Source organism: Myotis myotis, unplaced genomic scaffold, assembly GCF_014108235.1.
Source record: "Myotis myotis isolate mMyoMyo1 unplaced genomic scaffold, mMyoMyo1.p scaffold_m19_p_20, whole genome shotgun sequence".
Taxonomy (NCBI): domain Eukaryota; kingdom Metazoa; phylum Chordata; class Mammalia; order Chiroptera; family Vespertilionidae; genus Myotis; species Myotis myotis.
Window position 1 is genome coordinate 19,349,371 of NW_023416325.1, and position 17,567 is coordinate 19,366,937.

Genomic DNA, 17,567 nt, shown 5'->3' on the forward strand with positions numbered 1-17,567 from the left:
AGCATGCAATCTGGGTAAACATAGGAGCCTGGAGGAGAGGGAGCTCATGGAGAGGGAGGGAGGAGGGAAAGAGGAGGGAAGGAGGAGGGAGGGAAGGAGGGAAGGAGGACAGAGAAAGCTCCTTAGGGAAAGAGGCAGATGTGTGCTGAGCACTGAAGGAGGCCAGGGAATTAGCCAAGATAAGATGAGGCACCCCAGGCAGGGCAGACAAAATGGCACATATGCAAGAGAACTGAAACCTTGTGCCCCCACAAAGACCTGTACACAAATATTCGCAGGAGTATTATCCATACCAGCCCCAGAGTGGAAGCAACCTCAATGTCCATCAACTGAGGAATGGACACATAGATTGGGGTATGTCCATACAGTGGAATATTACGCAGCCATGAAAAGGAACGGAGTCCTGACACATGCTACAGCATGGGTGAACCTTGAAGACATGACGCTAAAAGAAAGAAGCCAGACAGGAGAAGACAAATATTGTATGGTTCCATTTAAATGAAATCTCCTGAAGAGGCAGATGTTTAGAGACAGAAAGTAGATTAGTGCTTGCCCAGGGCTGAAGGGAATGGGAAGAATTGGGGAGTGACTGCTAATGGGTACAGGGTTTCTGTTGGGGAAACAAAAATGCTTTAAAATTGATTATCGGGATGGGGGTGGGGGTGGTTGTACAACTCTGTGAATATAACAAAAAACACTGACTTGTGTGCTTTAAAGGGGTGGATTTTGTGGTAGGTGAATGATATTAGGAGGAGGAAGAGGAGGAGGAGAGGAGAGGAGGTTGGAGAGTTAGCAGGAGCTGTGAATTAACAGAGGAGATAAAAACATTTCATACAGCTGGGCCGCTGTGGCTCAGTGGTGGAGTGTTGGCCTATGAACCTGGTTCAATTCCTGGTCAGGGCACATGCCTGGGTGGTAGACTAGATCCTCAGTAGGGGGACAGGGGGGCATGCAGGAGGCAGCTGGTCAATGATTCTCTCTCATCATTGATGTTTCTATCTCTCTCTCCTTCTCCCTTCCTCTCTGAAATCAATAAAAATATATATTTTAAAAGAACATTTCACACATTACTCTAAAGCAAGTGGAATAAGAACTGCCATGTGAGTCATGCAAACCAAGTGGTTTAGAAGAGAAAGTGGGAGAGAGATCACCCTATTTTCTCCAAATTGGAAAGCGTCTGGGATATTGACCTATATGAACCGCACCAGCAGGCGCCCTTGGCCTCTGGCTTCCTGCCAGGTCTCGCCAGCAGACGGCAGTGACAGGGCAGCAGGCTCAGTGCCTGCCAGGTGGTTCTCTGGTTCAGCCCCAGACCCCTCTCCAGGCTCCAGGTCCTATTCCCTCGCCTTCCCCCTTCAGGTCAGGGGTGTTGCCAGCCCAGCAGTGAGCACTGCATTATCCGTCATTGGTTTCTAACCCCTGCCCACACTTGGGTCAATTCTCCTCTGATTACTCAGTTTGGGTGTACTCTCTGCCTCTTCCTTGGACCCCAACCCAATACATGTGACTGCACTTAAGAGATGAGTCCTAAACACAGACCCCACCATCTACATTAGCAACAGTGGACTCACTGTCTACATGAGCTGATGGTCACGGGGATCCAAGTCAGCAACTTCAAACTTTAAAAAACAGCATAAAACCAAGAGGACTGAAAACATGTGCCCCCCACAAAGACCTGAATATAAACATTCATAGGAGCATTATCCATACCAGCCCCAGAGTGGAAACAACCTCAATGTCCATCAACTGAGGAATGGACACATAGATTGGGGTATGTCCATACAGTGGAATATTATGCAGCCATGAAAAGGAACGGAGTCCTGACACATGCTACAGCATGGGTGAACCTTGAAGATATGACGCTAAAAGAAAGAAGCCAGACAGGAGAAGACAAATATTGTATGATTCCATTAAATGAAATGGAAGAGGCAAATGTGAGCTAAATGCACATGATGAAGGGAACATAACAATGGCACCAGAAGAGGTGAGGAAAAATGGGTTTAGTGTGTGTGTGTGTGTTTTGAAAAAATGGTATTTTTAAAGCTGTGATCAGCTTCATCCACCAAAAGAAAGGCATTTTCTTGCAAAACTAGGAAGGACCAGCAACTGATTTTCACTTATCCTCCCTGTACATCGTTGAGCCTATGACTCTGAGGTTCCCAGGCCTGCTGACTGGATGAATCCCCATGCCCACGCATGTGTTGGTTACAGGTTGGTGTCCACAGTGAAACGTGACCATCGAAAGCTCCCCACTCCACAGCCAGTGGACACATTCCACCACAACCCACAAACAGGAGTGGGCTTGTGCATACATTTTTGGGGATCTTACATTGGACACCCTAGGCTAGGGATCTAGCCCACAGAGGTAGTTACATAATTGGATGTTCTCTCCAACTTTATTTGTAATAGAGACAATTTGGAAACAACCCACGTGTCCATCAGTAGGAGGCTGGATTAACAAATTACGCTACATGCATATCAGAAAGAGGTAGATCTAAATATGCTGAGGCACCCTGGCTCCGTAGCTCAGTGGGTTAGAGCGTGGTCCTGATACACCAAGGTTGTGGGTTCATTCCCAGTCAGAGCACATACAGGAATCAACCAACGGATGCATAAACAAGTGAAATAACAACTCAATGGGCCCCCCTCCCTTCCTTCTTCTCTCTCTTAAAAATCAATAAACAAAAATTTTAAAAGTAAATGAACAAATATGCCGAGACAGAAACATGGTTATGATTCTTCATTGAAAAGAGCAAATGGCCAAATAGCACAATCCCAGATTGGTTTTCCATTAATGAGTGTGTGAGTGTATGTGTGTGTGTGTGTGTGTGTGTGTGTGTATGTGTGTGTGAGTGTGTGTGTGTGAGTGTGTGTGTGTGTGTGTGTGTGTCCCCACATAAAAAGGTGTGGCAGAGACACAGAACACTGTAATGGTTAAGAGCACAGACTGGAGCCTGATGCCTGAGTTGGAGTCTTGATTCAGACACATAAAAGCTGTGTGACTCTGGCCAGTTATTTAACCTCTCCGGGCCTCCGTTTTCTTTTATGGAAAAGGGGAGAGAATAATAGCAAATCTCAGTGTGTTGATGTGAGGACTGAAAGTATTAGCACATATGAGGCTAGCCCGGCCTGCATGGCTCAGTGGTTGACCACTGACCTATGAACCAGGAGGTCATGGTTTGATGTAAGGTTGGGGCACATGCCTGGGTTGTGGGCTCGATCCCCTGTGTGGGGCGTGCAGGAGGCAGCCGATCAATGATTCCCTCTCATCATTGATGTTTCTGTCTTTCTCTCCCTCTCCCTTCCTCTCTGAAATCAATATAGATAGATATAGATATAGATATAGATATAGATATAGATATAGATATAGATATAGATATAGATATATAGATAGATATATAGATATAGATATATGAAATTGTGCACATAGTAGGTCTGCCTTTGTTGTTATTGTTAGTTATTATATAATCTGGACTGTAAGTGACCCCAGGGGAGTAAAGGGAGTTTTACTTTCTATATTTCTGTATTGTTTGTTTTGGGTTTTCTGTTGTTTTTGTTTGTTTGTTGCAAGGAACAAATAATAATTGTATAATTTGAAACTATTTTCAAAACATTAAGTCCACTGCCCCCTATGAACCACTGTCCTGCTCCTGGGATGTTTTTCCCTTAAACTTGGCTCATAAAGAACTTTCTCCAATGCTGACTCACAACCAAAGCTCATGACTGAGGACATTCATGAAACTCCTTTAAAAAGTGTCCCATTTCCACTGTTCACCACAGTATGGAGGGGGCGGGCGGGCAGAGGGGGGTGTGAGGGGGGGAGCCATGAGGTCCTGCCTCCCTGGGCTGCATTTGGGCGCTGAAAGCAGCGATCTGTGACCCTCACGGCCGCATTAGATGAAGCAGGAGGCTCACTCCCTTTTTCCTGTACCCGAGGAGAGTTAGGACTCTTGCATTCCCCCCTAAGAGGCCACAATTTTTAATTAAAAAAAAAAAAACTCTTTTTTTGCACAAGGGAGAATTTACACATTCAAACAATAGAGGAGATAGAAATAAGAGGAAAGCCCCCTTCATTCTAATCTTCCCAGAATATTTTCTGGGCATTTGCAGACACCATGTCCCTCCCCACCCCATCATTAGGTCCCCAGAGCCCAGCATAATGCCCGCACACAGTAGGTGCTCAGTTCAGCCTGTTGCATGAGAGTAAGTGAGCACGAGTAATGGTGGCAACTTCCCCCTCTCCCATCTCTGGTTTCGGTGGGTTGATTTTGCCCATAGAGTTCTGACGGCACCAGGGGTCGGTCCTGGTGCCTAAGACTCATGGAGACAGAGCTCTCCATGTAGAACCTTCCTAGAGGGAAGAAGATGGCTCTGGTCTGGGTCATTGCTTCAATCTCCATTGTGTAGCTCATGTTGTCCATTAGGAAGCTGGGCCTGCGAAGACTGTGGCGAGGGGGCGGGAGGAGCAGAAGCCTGGTTTAGGTGTGTAAGAGAGGAGGGGGCCGTTTGGTAGTTCCTGGAAGAAGTCTTTGCTCCCCTCTGCCCAGCCCCCTGCCATCTCATTAATTATCAATGCTATCAATGAGTAGCTATCAGTGCTATCATGAATAGTTAGCAATACTTTCAGTGACTAGTTATCAATGCTATCAGTAAATAGTTATCAATGCTATCATGAATAGTTATTGATTCTGTAAAGTCTATGGAGAGAAACCAGAGAACTCATAGTTCCCGCCCACTATGAGGTTATGGCAGATGGGCCTTCAATGCCAAACACACTTGACTCTGGAAGGGTAAGCACTGAGAGAGGGGAGGCAGCAGCTCAGCACAGAATGGGCACCAGATCCAATGGGCAGACCCTTCCCTGAAGTAATCTTGCCATACGTATCACATAACAGGCACATTCTTTGACCCAATCATTTCACTTCTAGGAACCTCACTTTTTTTTTCAAAGTTGTCTAATCAAGCATGTTCACTACACCTCGTTTATACTATCAGAAAATGGGAAACAGGCAAATGTCCTTAAGGAGGTGACCAACAATGGAATACTATGCAGCCATGAAAAGGGATGATGACCACTTTTCCTTGTTGACGTGGGAAGATCTCAGCAACCTAATATCAGTGGAAGGGAGGAAGCAGGTGACAAAACATAAGCAGTATGATCTCACTTAAAACCGGATACCTGTGTGGGTGTGGGTGCCATCAAGGGATGTCCAGCAGGGTGGTACCTAAATCAGGTCGCAAATTGGGACGCCTTGGGCCCAGTAACGTGCACCCAGGAGGGACCGGGGTAACTGGAGCGTTGATGTCCCATCTAAAGGGGACACTCGTCTCCAGTCTTGTTGCCACGTGGAAATACAAACTCACGGTTGTCAGATCTTTCCATTTCTCCAAGAAATACTGGAAGTACAGTCTTCTACATGAAAATTCGTACCAGAAACCTGCCTGGTTTTTAAGTGTTGGCAGGGAGTTGGGGGGTGGAACTTGCAAGTTGAACAAAATTCAATTGCAGGTCCAGTTCCGTTGGGAGATCGGCAGGTGTCAGCCCTTGCTTATACTCAGACACTGTAGAGTTAGCTGGCTGTCAGCCCACCTCATCTTAACCCTCGCAGCTATCTCTGTGCCTTGGTTTCCCCGTCTGCAAGGGACTGGAATGGGGCCAGGTGGTCTCTAAGTCCTGTGTCGCTCTGGCTGTGTTTCTAGACTGGTGACCTTTTGGGTCATAGGTCTTCTACGAATCAGGTCACAGCCAGGGTGTCTCTCTCAAGTGAGGGGAAACAGGAGTATGGAATCAGCCAATTTTATGTGTAATTTCCCAAATTCCCTGAGGCCTCCCCAAACTCATCCATCCATTCCTCCACTCAGTAGTTAGTGAATGCCCGCACGGTGCAGGTCACCACGCCAGGTGCTGCAGTGGGACCAGTGTCTCCCAGGAGAGGGAGTGCTGTCCTGGAGGGTCAGCAGCCCTGGTTCAGTGGCTTAGATGCTGCTGGTCAGCCACGGAGTGGGAGAAGCAGAATTAGCAACTGCTTTATGCCAAAGGTCCAGAAAAGTCTCTGCGTTCCCACCACCCTATCACTTTGGACCCGTGGACTGAATTTCACACCAAATAAGAACACCATCATTTGCTATTTCCTGAACATCAGTGATGTCCCTCAAGCTGCTGAGAAAGTAAAGGGACAGGCCTAAGGTCACACAGCTGGGAAAGGGCAGGTGGGGCCTAATTCGAAAGTCAGCCCGACTCCAGAGTTCATGTCCCTTCCACCCAGACGTCCTGCCTCAGCATGAAATCTGGGTGAGTAAGATAGATAATAAGTCACCAGTGGTTACATTTCCTGAGTCAAAAATTAGGCCCTATGGTGTACCAACAGGATAAAACACTTTCAATCCTGAATCAAGAATTAGGCCCCATGGTGTGCCAACAGGCTAAACATTTTCAATCCGGGCTGTCTTAGCAAATGGTATCGATTCTTGAATCCATCGCATTGCCCCTGACACATTCCCACTCTGAAGACGCCCCCTCCTTGTCTGAGTTTTCCCATCAGCAGCATGTTAGCATCCGATAGTATTAATTAAGTACCAGGTGCCAGGCCCAAGGATTTCAGATGAACATGGGCCATGGCCGTCCCATGATGGCAGGGACAACCAGGCAGGCAGGGGAGCTCTGACAACCCTGGTGACATGGCTGTGGCTTGGAGCCTTTCGCTGACATGGGGATAGGCATGCAAGGAGTCATCTGTCCTCATACGCACGGCAACAATGTCTAGAGATGCCATCCGCAAAGAACATCCCACAAAAGGGCAGCACGGACTCAGCTGAGGGTGGTAACAGCCCACTCGCAAGCCAAGCTGATAACCACATTACATAGAGAGGCCGGTGGCATGAATGAGAAATGGGGACAAATGACCATGTTTGTCTAGTAAGCCCTTCGGCACCTTTAGCACACAGCTTACTCTTTAGACAACCTTCATGCTAAAAGAACGTTTACATAAGCTTTGACAGCAAAGTCCCACTGGTGGGCATGATAGGGAAATCATCGGTGATGTGCCCGGAGAGTTGTACATGAGGACGTTCTTGGTCAGGTTGGAAACAATCTAAACGTCCAACAAGAGCAGACTGGGCCCTGGCCGGGTAGCTCAGTTGGCTAGAGTGTCGTCCCGATACACCAAGGTTGCAGGTTCGATCCCCAGTCAGGTCACATACAAAAATCAACCAATGAATGCATAAATAAGTGGAATCCTTTCTCTCTCTTTCTCTCTCTCTCTCTCTCTCTCTCTCTCTCCTCTCTCTCTCTCTCTCTCTCTCTCTCTCTCTCTCTCCGATCAATAAATAACATTTTTAAAGGAGCAGACTGGGAGGCTAAAGGATGGAACAGCCAAATAATGAAACGCTAAGCGGCCTCTACGACGTGTGCTGGGGAAACTATGAGGGGAGGAGGAGCAGGACGGAATGAGAATGCCCGGTTTCAGAGAATGTATTCAGAGTGACCCTATTTGTTGAAGTGCCTACCAGTGCGTTTGTAGACTGGGAAGAAATGGATCAAAATGATAACAATGAATGACGGGTGAGAGCAAAACAACTGACTACAATTTTCTTTTATTCGCCATTTCCCAAATATTTGATAATGAACGTGCAATACTGTTTGTAGTCAAAGAAAGGGTATTTTTTTAAAAATTTTTTAAAAAAGGAACATTACATAAAGTCTCCCAAGCAATTCAATTCCATCTTGCCCAAGTCTACGGCCTGTGGAACAAAGGTTCGATGATGACAACACCCCATGGGGCAGCCAATTTTCTCTCCACAGGGGGGTAAAGGAGCTTTCTGTTTTCCTGGGTACCCAGCAGTAAGAAAAGGATGCATCTCGCTGAGGTGGGCTAAAACAGAGGCCCCCTACCTCATAGCACAGGCACCAGTTTAGGTCAGGAGGAGGGAGAGAAGACAGTTACTGGGTTGAAAGGAAAACTTTCTTAGGTGATGGAAACCCAGCCAGTATCCGCAGTGCTCCGAGTGCCCTGAGGTAAGCAAGTTCACTTCCACTGAGAGGCTGGGGAGAGGGTCGGACAGAGCCAGGGCCTCCTGTCCCTGAAGTCAAGGAGCATCTAAAGTCAGGGGCCGAGACTGGTTCTGTATCTTTGCATCCGGCTGTCCAGCTCTGAGCTAGTGCTCAGTTCATGTTTGCAAATCATGACAATGGAATGTTGCAGCCTCTTTTACTGCTTCATATCTAAGTACTAGAGGCCCAGTGCACAAAATTTGTGAGCGGGTGTGTGTGTGTGTGTGTGTGTGTGTGTGTGTGTGTGTGTCTCCCTCAACCAAGCCTGCACCCTCTCCAATCTTCAGGCCCTATCTAAACAGGCAGTCAGACATCCCTCTCACAATCCAGGACTGCTGGCTCCCAACTGCTCACCTACCTGCCTGCCTGATTGCCTCTAACCACTTCTACCTGCCAGCCTGATCACCCTCTAACCACTCCCCTGCCAGCCTGATCGATGCCTAACTGCTCCCCTGCCGGCCCGATTGCCCCTGACTGCCCTCTCCTGCCAGTCTGGTCACCCCTAACTGCCCTCCCCTGCTGGCCTGGTTGCCCCCAACTGCCCTCCCCTGCAGGCCATCTTGTGGCCACATGGGGGTGGCCATCTTGTGTGTTGGTCAATTTGCATACTGGTTGTGACTAATTAGCATATCTGGGCTAATTAGCATATCCCTCTCTTATTATATAGGATTCTCTTGCAAAGTGTCTCTTCGTGTGCTGTGTTTTTGAATCCCATTACTTATGAAAGCCTCTCTGAACTTGGTTTTCTTCCCAGCCCCTCCTCCCCATTGCACTTAGAACCCCACCTCCCTACCTACCATGGACAGATCTAGCCCCCACCTACCCCTCCGATGTCTGCTACCCCAAGTTCATAGGGCATTAGTCACACTGCTCATTTTTCTCTTCCTCAAACACACCCTGCAAAGTCTCACCTCCAGGCCACTGGGTGTGCTAGTGTCTCTTCCCAGAACACCTTGCACATCTTAGATGCCTGACTCCTTCTTGCCATTCAGTCACCAGTACCCTGGCTCCTCCTCAAAGAGACCATCCCTAACCGCTGCAGGTGCGGGGGGGGGGGGGTCCCCTGGGCCCTCCCTATTACATTACCTTTCATGTATTCCCTTCAGAGCCCTCGGCACTTTCTGAAATGATCTCTGTGTTAGGCTGCATAATCCAAAGATGGCCACAACAGTATCTCCTGCTCACACACTCTTCTAGGACTTTGCCACTCCCCGATGGGCAGTCTTGTGACTTGCTTCTAATCCAAGTGACTTCTGAAGCTGGGTCAGAAAAGGCCAAGCAGCTTCCACTTGCTCCCCAAGACATTTGCTTTTGGAGCTCTGAATCACCAGGTCAGAATCCAACCACCATGAGGCTGCCATGCTGTGGGGAAGCCCAGGCCACAAGAGGAGGCTGAGTGTAGGTGCTGTGATTGGCAGTCCCAGTTAGCACCCAGCATCAACGGCCAGATCTGTAAATGAAGATCCCTCCCCACCCCATGACTCTAGCCCCCAGTCAGCCTGGAGCCCCAGCTATGCCTTTATAAATTCCTACCCCAGAGAATATATGGGCATAATCATACATGATGAGCATAATCAAGTAGTTTTAAGCCATTAAGTTTTGGAGCAATGGGTTCCACAGCAATAATAACCAAAACAATCTTTATTGACTTAATCACTTTATTCCCACTAAAATATAGGCTTCATGAGAGCAGGGGCTTCTGTGTCTTGGCCCTTCCTGTGTCCACAGTGCCCTGCACACAGTAGGCACTCAATAGCCACTCGGTGAAAAAATGAGAGGAGCCGGACTTGGGAAACAATAATACCTGTCTCGCATAGTTTCTAACTGATTCATGGATTTCTGAACCTACTATGTGACAAGCAAGTCGTTGGGGGCTAGGGACACTAAAGGGCAATCCTATCATCACATATGGTGATGACCAGAGGGGAAACAGAAGCTCCTACTCACTCCTCCCTACCCCCAATGTAGATAACTTTTAAAAAATCAGAGGTGTGATCACCACGTCCACCCAGCCCACATGGGGGGGGGGGGGGATATTTAATTATCCCCAGGCGTGGCTGTTCTCACATCCACAGCTCAGGCGCTTGTGCCCTGGCCTCTCACCAGGCAAGCGGGTGACTGCAGGCAAGAGACCATGTGGGCAGGAAGGCTGTACATCTGGCCCCTTCCAGGGGTTCCTCCCAACAGCTGTCTCCTTCTGCTCTGCTCTCTCCCTCCACTCGCCTAAGCTTTCAAGCTCTAAAAGTAATGCTGGCAGAGGTGCAGCCACAGGAGGGAGGCCTAGGGATGTGCCTCCCGGTTTAACCACTTAATGCCCAAAGTACCTGCCAAGAACCAGTTAGCAAATCTGGCTGGCGGGCCAGGCCCTCATTAATTCATAAAAGCAGGCTCCTGCTGGCCCATTATCTGCCTTGCCCCTGACCCCCATTGCCTCTGGGGCCTGCGAAATCCACCTTTCTCCCCTTCTCCTTGGGCCCCAGGCAAGATTCCACTGGCCCCTCTACTAGGAGGATTCCTTGGTTTCATTCTCCCCCTCCCTGCCCCCTCCCAAGGCACACTTCTCCTCCCTCCCACACCTCTGCCAGCAGCACTCACCATAAAGCACCTTTTGTTCCCTTTCCTGTATCTCAGAGCAATGACTGGGTAAATCACACCCTCCCTCCTCCTGGCCTCCTAAGAGCCTCCCGGAGGCTCCCTCAGAAAGGGACTCTCTCTATTGCAGGAATTCAAGGCTCCCTAGCCCCACCCCACCCCCCCGCCCCCTGCTTGCTACCCAGTATCTTCTCATCCCCTGCAACCCACAAGTCATCTTGGGGCAGAGGGGGATGGGGGGGTGCTCAAAGATAGAAATTCCAGTCCCATTTCTGACTTTGCCTCTGATCTTTTGAATGACTCAGGTGGACTCTCTCTGCCTCCGTTTCCCCTTTGAAACCATCAGGATGGCATTAACCATTTCAGAGCATCCTCTGTTCAGTGATGGAAGTGCCAGGCACTGCACTGGGCTCTTTAAGTGGATGGTCTCCTACCATCCTCCCAACAGCCCCAGAGTACAACTCCAATGTAAAAGGCTCAGAGAGGTTATGGTTCTTACCTAAGGTCACACTGCCAGCAAGTTCCTGGGCTGGGACTTAAATCGCATTCCATTGATCCCTAAATCCATGCTCTTAATCTCTGTACTATCCTGGCCCATCTGGCCCTAGTTCTTCAAAAGGGCAAGTAGGAATAGTGTGGAATTGCCAGCAATGACTACGGCAAAATGTTGTCTACTTTGGGGAAAAAAATATTAAATACACAATCATAATCATGACAGCTCACATTTATATCCCCCTTCTTATGCTCCAGGCACTGTTCTAGACCTTTCTATGTCTGAATTCATTTTACCCTCTTGACAACATCTATGCATTAAGTACTATAATTGTCCCCATTTTACATATGGGAAAACTGAGTCTCAGGGTTGTTTCTTTTCCAGGATTTTTAAAAAATATATATTTTATTGACTTTTTACAGAGAGGAAGGGAGAGAGATAGAGAGTTAGAAACATCGATGAGAGAGAAACACCGATCAGCTGCCTTCTGCACACTCCCCACTGGGGATGTGCCCGAAACCAAGGTACATGCCCTTGACCGGAACCGAACCTGGGACGCTTGAGTCCGCAGGCCGATGCTCTATCCACTGAGCCAAGCCGGTTAGGGCATCCAGGATTTTTTTTATAATGAGCTCTGAGAAAAGTATTGCTGGCTCACAGTACAGACCCAAAACAAGACTGTTGAAACGGTTGTCCTGCATACAGCTAAGCCCACCCTTAATGCCTAAGGGAAATCTTGTCTGCCTTATATGGTTGACTCAGGTGCCCTGAACCCCCTAAACTATCCTATGAGGATCCCCACTTCCCTTGGAGCGTAGGAAAAGAGGAGAGGACCACAAACAGAACTCATCAAATGGTCTTTCTCCTATGGATTTCCTCCCACTTCTTCCTATCTTACCCGAGGCTGGGGAAAGATGGGTCTCCCAGTTGAGCCAAAAGCACAAAAAAGTCTGAGCTGCAGAGAACTCCAGTCCCTTGGTTAGGAACCAAGGCTGGGAGGGAGCTCAGGCGTCCCAGGGAGTGAGGGGTGGCGCTGGAGGAAAGGGGCGTGCGTCCTGGGGTCAGGGCATCCCAGGCGTGAGATTCCTGGAGGATGCGTGGCTGGGGGACGAGCAGGGGGTGGCCTTAAGTCAGGACGCAGCAGGGAACTCTGGGGCAGAAGCAGGGCTTGAAGGGGAAATAAACTCTAACCCGCCGCACGAGCGAAGCTCCTCTCCGCCCCTCACCTGCAGCCCGGGCGAGGCCACAGCCACGCACCACCTCCTCCTTGGAGTCCTGGGGGCACCCCAGCCCGGGGCGCACAGAGAGGCCCAGCTCCCGGGTTCCCCGCCCCCTGGGTGGGCTGCCCAGCATCCCGCACCGCCCCGTCCTGGGAAGGAAGCGCCTTCCCGAACCTCACCTGGACCCCAAGACAGGAGGAAGCCTTGTCCCAGCCTCCTCCCCTTTCTACCGGCTGGCGCTTCCTTCCATCTTTTCTTCTAACCCACTTTCCCGCTATCTTGCCACTTGTTCTCCAGCTCCCCCGACCTTCCTTTCTTTCCCCGTCTCGCCGCCTGTTTTCATTCCCTTCCTTTCCACCTTTTTCCAAATCCCACGCTTTGGGCTTCAAGCTCAGGGTCTCTCTCCAGTCCATTTATTTATTTATTTATTTGCTCCCTGCGCCCGGTCCAAAAATGTTGTTTCGGCCCCTGGGGACTTGGCAGCCGCAGCCTGGCCGCTGCCGGCTGAGGGAGCCCCTCTCCCGAGGAGTAATCGCGGATGGGACCTCCGGGAGCCGGGCAGGGTGCGCCCCGAAGTGCGCGCCTCTCTTCACCAGCGCCCGGGCTGCGCCGGCCCACGAGACATCTGTCGCCCGCGCTCCCGGCTCACACCCCGCGCACCCCCGCAGCTCCCGGGGCGCTGCCACCCCCCACGCTCCGGCTGCCGCCTCTCCCCGAGGGCGCAGACGCTCGGGCCTCGCCTGCGGGCGCCGCGCCAGCTTCCCGGAGTGTCAGCGCGTGGCTCGGCATCAGTGGGCCTCGGCATCCCGGAGTGGCTGGCTCTCTCACCTTCGACCTTCACCCTCTGGCCCGAGACTCACCTATGGTGGGCTCAGCCTGATTCCCCCACCCCATTCTCTGCAGCTCCCCTCTCTATTCCAGAATCTGAAAAGAAGACTTTCCTTACACGTTTGTTTCCCCGAAGCGCCTAACTCAGTGCCAGGCGCACAGCTGGTCCTCAATAATTTCCCCAACCCCACGGGCCTAGCGCACAGTAGGTGATCAGTACCTATCCCACTAGTACCAAACACACGAGGTGCTCACTACTCACTCCCCACCCCCACCACCGCGCAGTGCCTAGCAGGGTCTCCAACATTCCCTTCCTAATCTGGGCATAGCACCCAGAGGAGCTCACTAAATGCTCTTTCGTTAAGGCTCCCCCCCCCCCCATGGGAGCTTCCCTAAGAGCCTCCGATCCCAGCCCACTTCGGGGGGCATCTCCTTCTCCACCCCAGCTCCAACCGCCTGGTGAAGAGTGGGCCACGTTCCTTACACGGGACACCTCGCTGGAGAAGCAGCGAAGAAGTTGCCAACGCGAAGGGAAACTGCCAAGTGCGCGGGCCTTGGGGAGAAAGAGCGCCAGCTAGCAACCCGGAGAGGGAGGAAGGATGGAGATGCGCTCTGGGCGCGGGAGACTGGGGAACAGAAACTGGAGAAGTGACACTTAGAGGAACCGGGCTTGGAGTGGAGCTGATGGAGACTGTGGCGACTTAGGACCGCCAGGCGGCTCGGAAGAGGATGGGGGACTTGTCTTGAAACAGCGCTAGATTATAATTATCTGGCGTGGCTTGTAACTACGTTGTCACAGCAAGCACACTTTTTTCTCGTATTGTGTGTTGATTTGAGCGGCTGGTGGGGGGTGTGGAGGCCGAAGTCCTCCCCTAGCCATCCCACTGGAGGTAGTGGCAAGATGCGCTGAAGGAGTCAAAGAGAAGGGGACAGAAACGGTGGGCCTGACACGTGGAAGGAGAGATGGGGGCTGGATAGGAGGGACACGTAGATCCTTGTGAGAGAAGGAAGCAGAGGAAGAAGGAGATGGGAAGGGAAGGAAGCTCAACTTGTGGCTCTCCGGCTCCCAGGCCAGCCCAGCGTCTCCAGCCCCCAGCCGCCGCGCCCTGGCGCTCGCTGGCCGGCTCGCGTACCTGTTGCTTGCTCCGGCTGGGTCTCGGCTCCGGCCCCACCAAGAAGCCCCGCGTTCCTACAAGTTCCGTCTGCCGAGCAGCCAGGCCGCCAGCGCCGCCACCTGCGCGGCCGCGCACAGCCAGGGCCAGTAGGTGGGGAGCGCGCCGGGCGCCGGCGCCCTCCGGCTCCGCGCGCGGCGCCGCCACATGGTGCGCTGGTGCAGCTCGTCGCCGAGCGCCTTGAGCCGGGCGGCCGTGAGCTGCGCGGCGGAGGAGCGCAGACCCAGGCGCCCCGCGCTGCAGGCGCACACGGCCGGGGGGCCGCGGCCGCGGTGCAGGGGGCACGGGCACATGACCGCTCGCCTCGCTCCCTCCCCGAGCTCGGGCCGCCCCTCGCCTCCTCTGCCTCCGGCCTCTGCGCCTGCCTCCGCCGCGCTCCAGCCGCCGGGGGCCTCCCCTGGACACCAAGTTTCTCCTTGTGTTGTGCGTTTGTTGTGCTGACGGCGCTATTATTAATTAAAGTGTCACATGGTGGAGGGGGGCGGGGAGGGCTGAGGAGGGGGGTTACATCATCCGGCCCCGGGAGGGGGGGGGGGCTGCAGGCAGAAGAAACCGAGAGGTAACTTTTAACCCTAGCGGCGCCGGCACCAAGGGGGTGTGCGGTTCGGGAGCAGAGGAGCGTGGCGCGCTGGGACGCCACCCGGCGCCCCGCCGCGGAGGTCCCCGGTTTGGGGGGTCGCGGGGGACCCCCGCTGAGGCGTGGAGCTCAAGGAAAGGTTTTCTCCTTCATTTTTTCCGAAATCCAGCTCCAGTTCCGATTTGGCCAGGGAAGCAGGCTTGTTTGCCGTTTGGGATGACGCTGAATCGAATTCGGCTGCGTTCTTCAAAAATATACCGAGGCCATTGTTTTGTGGTAGGGAGGTAGGTTGGTTCAAAATCTTCCGAGAGAGCCAGATGCAACCCAACTTGCCTACTCTCAGGTCTGACTCGGCACCTGTAGGCTTAGGATTTGAACACACCGATCCACGCCCCCACCCCTCTCCGCAGGGCGGCCGAACCGAACGCACCCCCAGCGCAGCTAGAAGCCTGTGGAGGCAGGTGGGGGTAAGAGGGGTCGGTCCTTAGCCCCCGCGGGGCGCTCGCACCCCCAAGTCCTCACCAGGGGCCTTCTAGAAGGAACTTGTTTTTGTCTGCGCCCTTTGTGGATGTTGTTTTGCTGCTGGGTTACAGTTTCTAGTGGCGATCCCGAATTAATGGCACTGGAGGTCCTAAGGGGTCGGCGGGGGGCCAGGGTGAGGGTGTCCATAGGGATTCTAGCCCCTCTCCAAACCGAAGGCCCTATGTCCCCCCAGACTAGAAAGTGTGGCGTTGTCCCTGCTAGTGAAGTTACAGATGAGCGTGGGGGTCTCTCAGGATTATTGGGGGTGGGTGAGGTGGGTGGGTGGGGGGGGAGAAAGACCTTCTCTGATGTTAAATTCATTGGGATTCAGAAAACTGGAGGAGCCTTGATTCTCTGCTTTCCTTGGGCAGAGCTGCCAAGGCCTGAGGCGTCTTTGGTCGCTTGGAAAAGATTCTCCAGGACAGTAAACTGAGTTTGGTCTGGATTTATTAGGAGGAGAGATTTCCCTTTGGCCTGCAGCTTGTCAGGCTCATGTCCCAGCTCTGCTTTGGTGGCCCTTACTGTGGCCCAGCCCCATTCCTTGCCCCTAATCATGGTCAGCACTTCTGAGTGCCTTCTATGTAGGCCACTGGGCTAAGGCCCCTGCCTGGCTGCCTCAAGTAAAACTCCCAACAATTAGGGGTGGGAGTGCTGTTAAGAGCCTATCTTACAGATGAGGAAACTGAGGCACCGGGAGGTAAGGCCTCTTGCCCAACTCACAGTTAGTGAGGAATGAATCCGGATCTAAACTGGGGCCGTCTGCTGTGGGCTCTGAGCTGGTAACCACGGCTTTATACTGCCCCCTGTGATCTGGGAATAATAATACCTCCGTCCCAGGATCGGGGCAGAGATTAAACGAGAGACATGTGTGCCAAGCACCTGGCATGCAGTGGGCCTTGGATAAGCCCTGGTTCCCTTTGCTTCTGGCCAGAACCACTTCCCCCTTCTCCTGGGACTCACCTCCTTAATCCCCCCAAGTCTTTGCAGAGGGGACCCGATCCATTGCCCGGTGTAGCGTGTTCCAAGAATGAAGATACAGTGTCTATTTAAAAAGCCCTTTGGATTTAAATTGAACAATTCCCTCCTCCCCCCCTTTTTAATCTGCGCGCTTTTAACGGCTCACTTCACGGACATTGATTTTAATGGGACGATTATTACCCTGTTTGGAAGCCTGCCCCTCGAAATGCTGGGCTCGCAAGGTGGCGCTGGGTCGGGTCCCAGCCGCTTGGATTTTTCCTGTAGCAAAGAGAGTGTAGCCTTGGCCATGGGGACGCGTCATTTAGCAAAGGGAGAGGTGGTGGTGTTGGGGGGTGGTGGTGATGGAAAAGGGGGGAGGAAGAGGAGACCCCCACCACACACACGCTCCGCTTCTGATTTGCTCACACTGGAGTCAGTCTGGCCTATCTCGCCATTCTCTTACCTGGGGACCTTGGCCGTCAGGTGAGGCTTTTTGGAGCCCCCGTTTCCTCAGTTGTAATATGGGAATAATAAGAGCACCTCCTTCACAGAGTTACCGCTGGTAAAGCCCTGAGCATAGTGCCCCGCATATCATTAGCGCTTAATAAATGTTGGCTACTCTTAATATTCTTGAGTAGATCGCTAGTCACTAAACAGTGTGTTTCAAAGAATGCTGGAGGGCCCGCACCCTCAAATAGATACAGCTCCCCTATCGTGAATTAGTGATCCTGTCACTGATGCCGTGTATTGTCCAGAAAAAGCAAACTCTTGGGGGGGCGGGGGGGGGCGAGGCGGGGGAGGAGTTGGAAGGAACTAACAACATAATGCTCTCCTAACACTTTAGAAAAAATGTGTTTTATATTTCCGTGCTTCATTTCATAAACACTTACACAGAGCTCACCCTGTGCCAGGCACTGTTCTCAGTGCCTTAGACTCATTAACTCACTTAACCCTCCTAGCAGCCCTGTGCACTAGGTACTATTAGTATTAGTTCTGCATTACGGATGAGTAAACTGAGGCAGAGCATTTAAATGATTTATTGCTCTTTAGGGTTATGGCGCCACTGGGGACCTGGGAAGAGGGAGGGAGGCTGTTATGGGTTGGACTGTGTTCCCCTCCCCCATTCCTCTGTGGAATTCCTAAGCCCAGCACCTCA

At 51.8% G+C, this 17,567-nt stretch overlaps 1 protein-coding gene across 1 annotated transcript; it reads right to left on the bottom strand.

The window, feature by feature from the left end:
* Positions 1-14,323: 14,323 nt before the first annotated feature.
* On the bottom strand, positions 14,324-14,747 carry HRK (harakiri, BCL2 interacting protein). Its single transcript, XM_036353375.1, has one exon. The coding sequence runs from the start codon at positions 14,646-14,648 to the stop codon at positions 14,373-14,375; it is 276 nt and encodes a 91-aa protein (XP_036209268.1). The 5' UTR covers positions 14,649-14,747; the 3' UTR covers positions 14,324-14,372.
* Between the last annotated feature and the right edge of the window lie 2,820 nt (positions 14,748-17,567).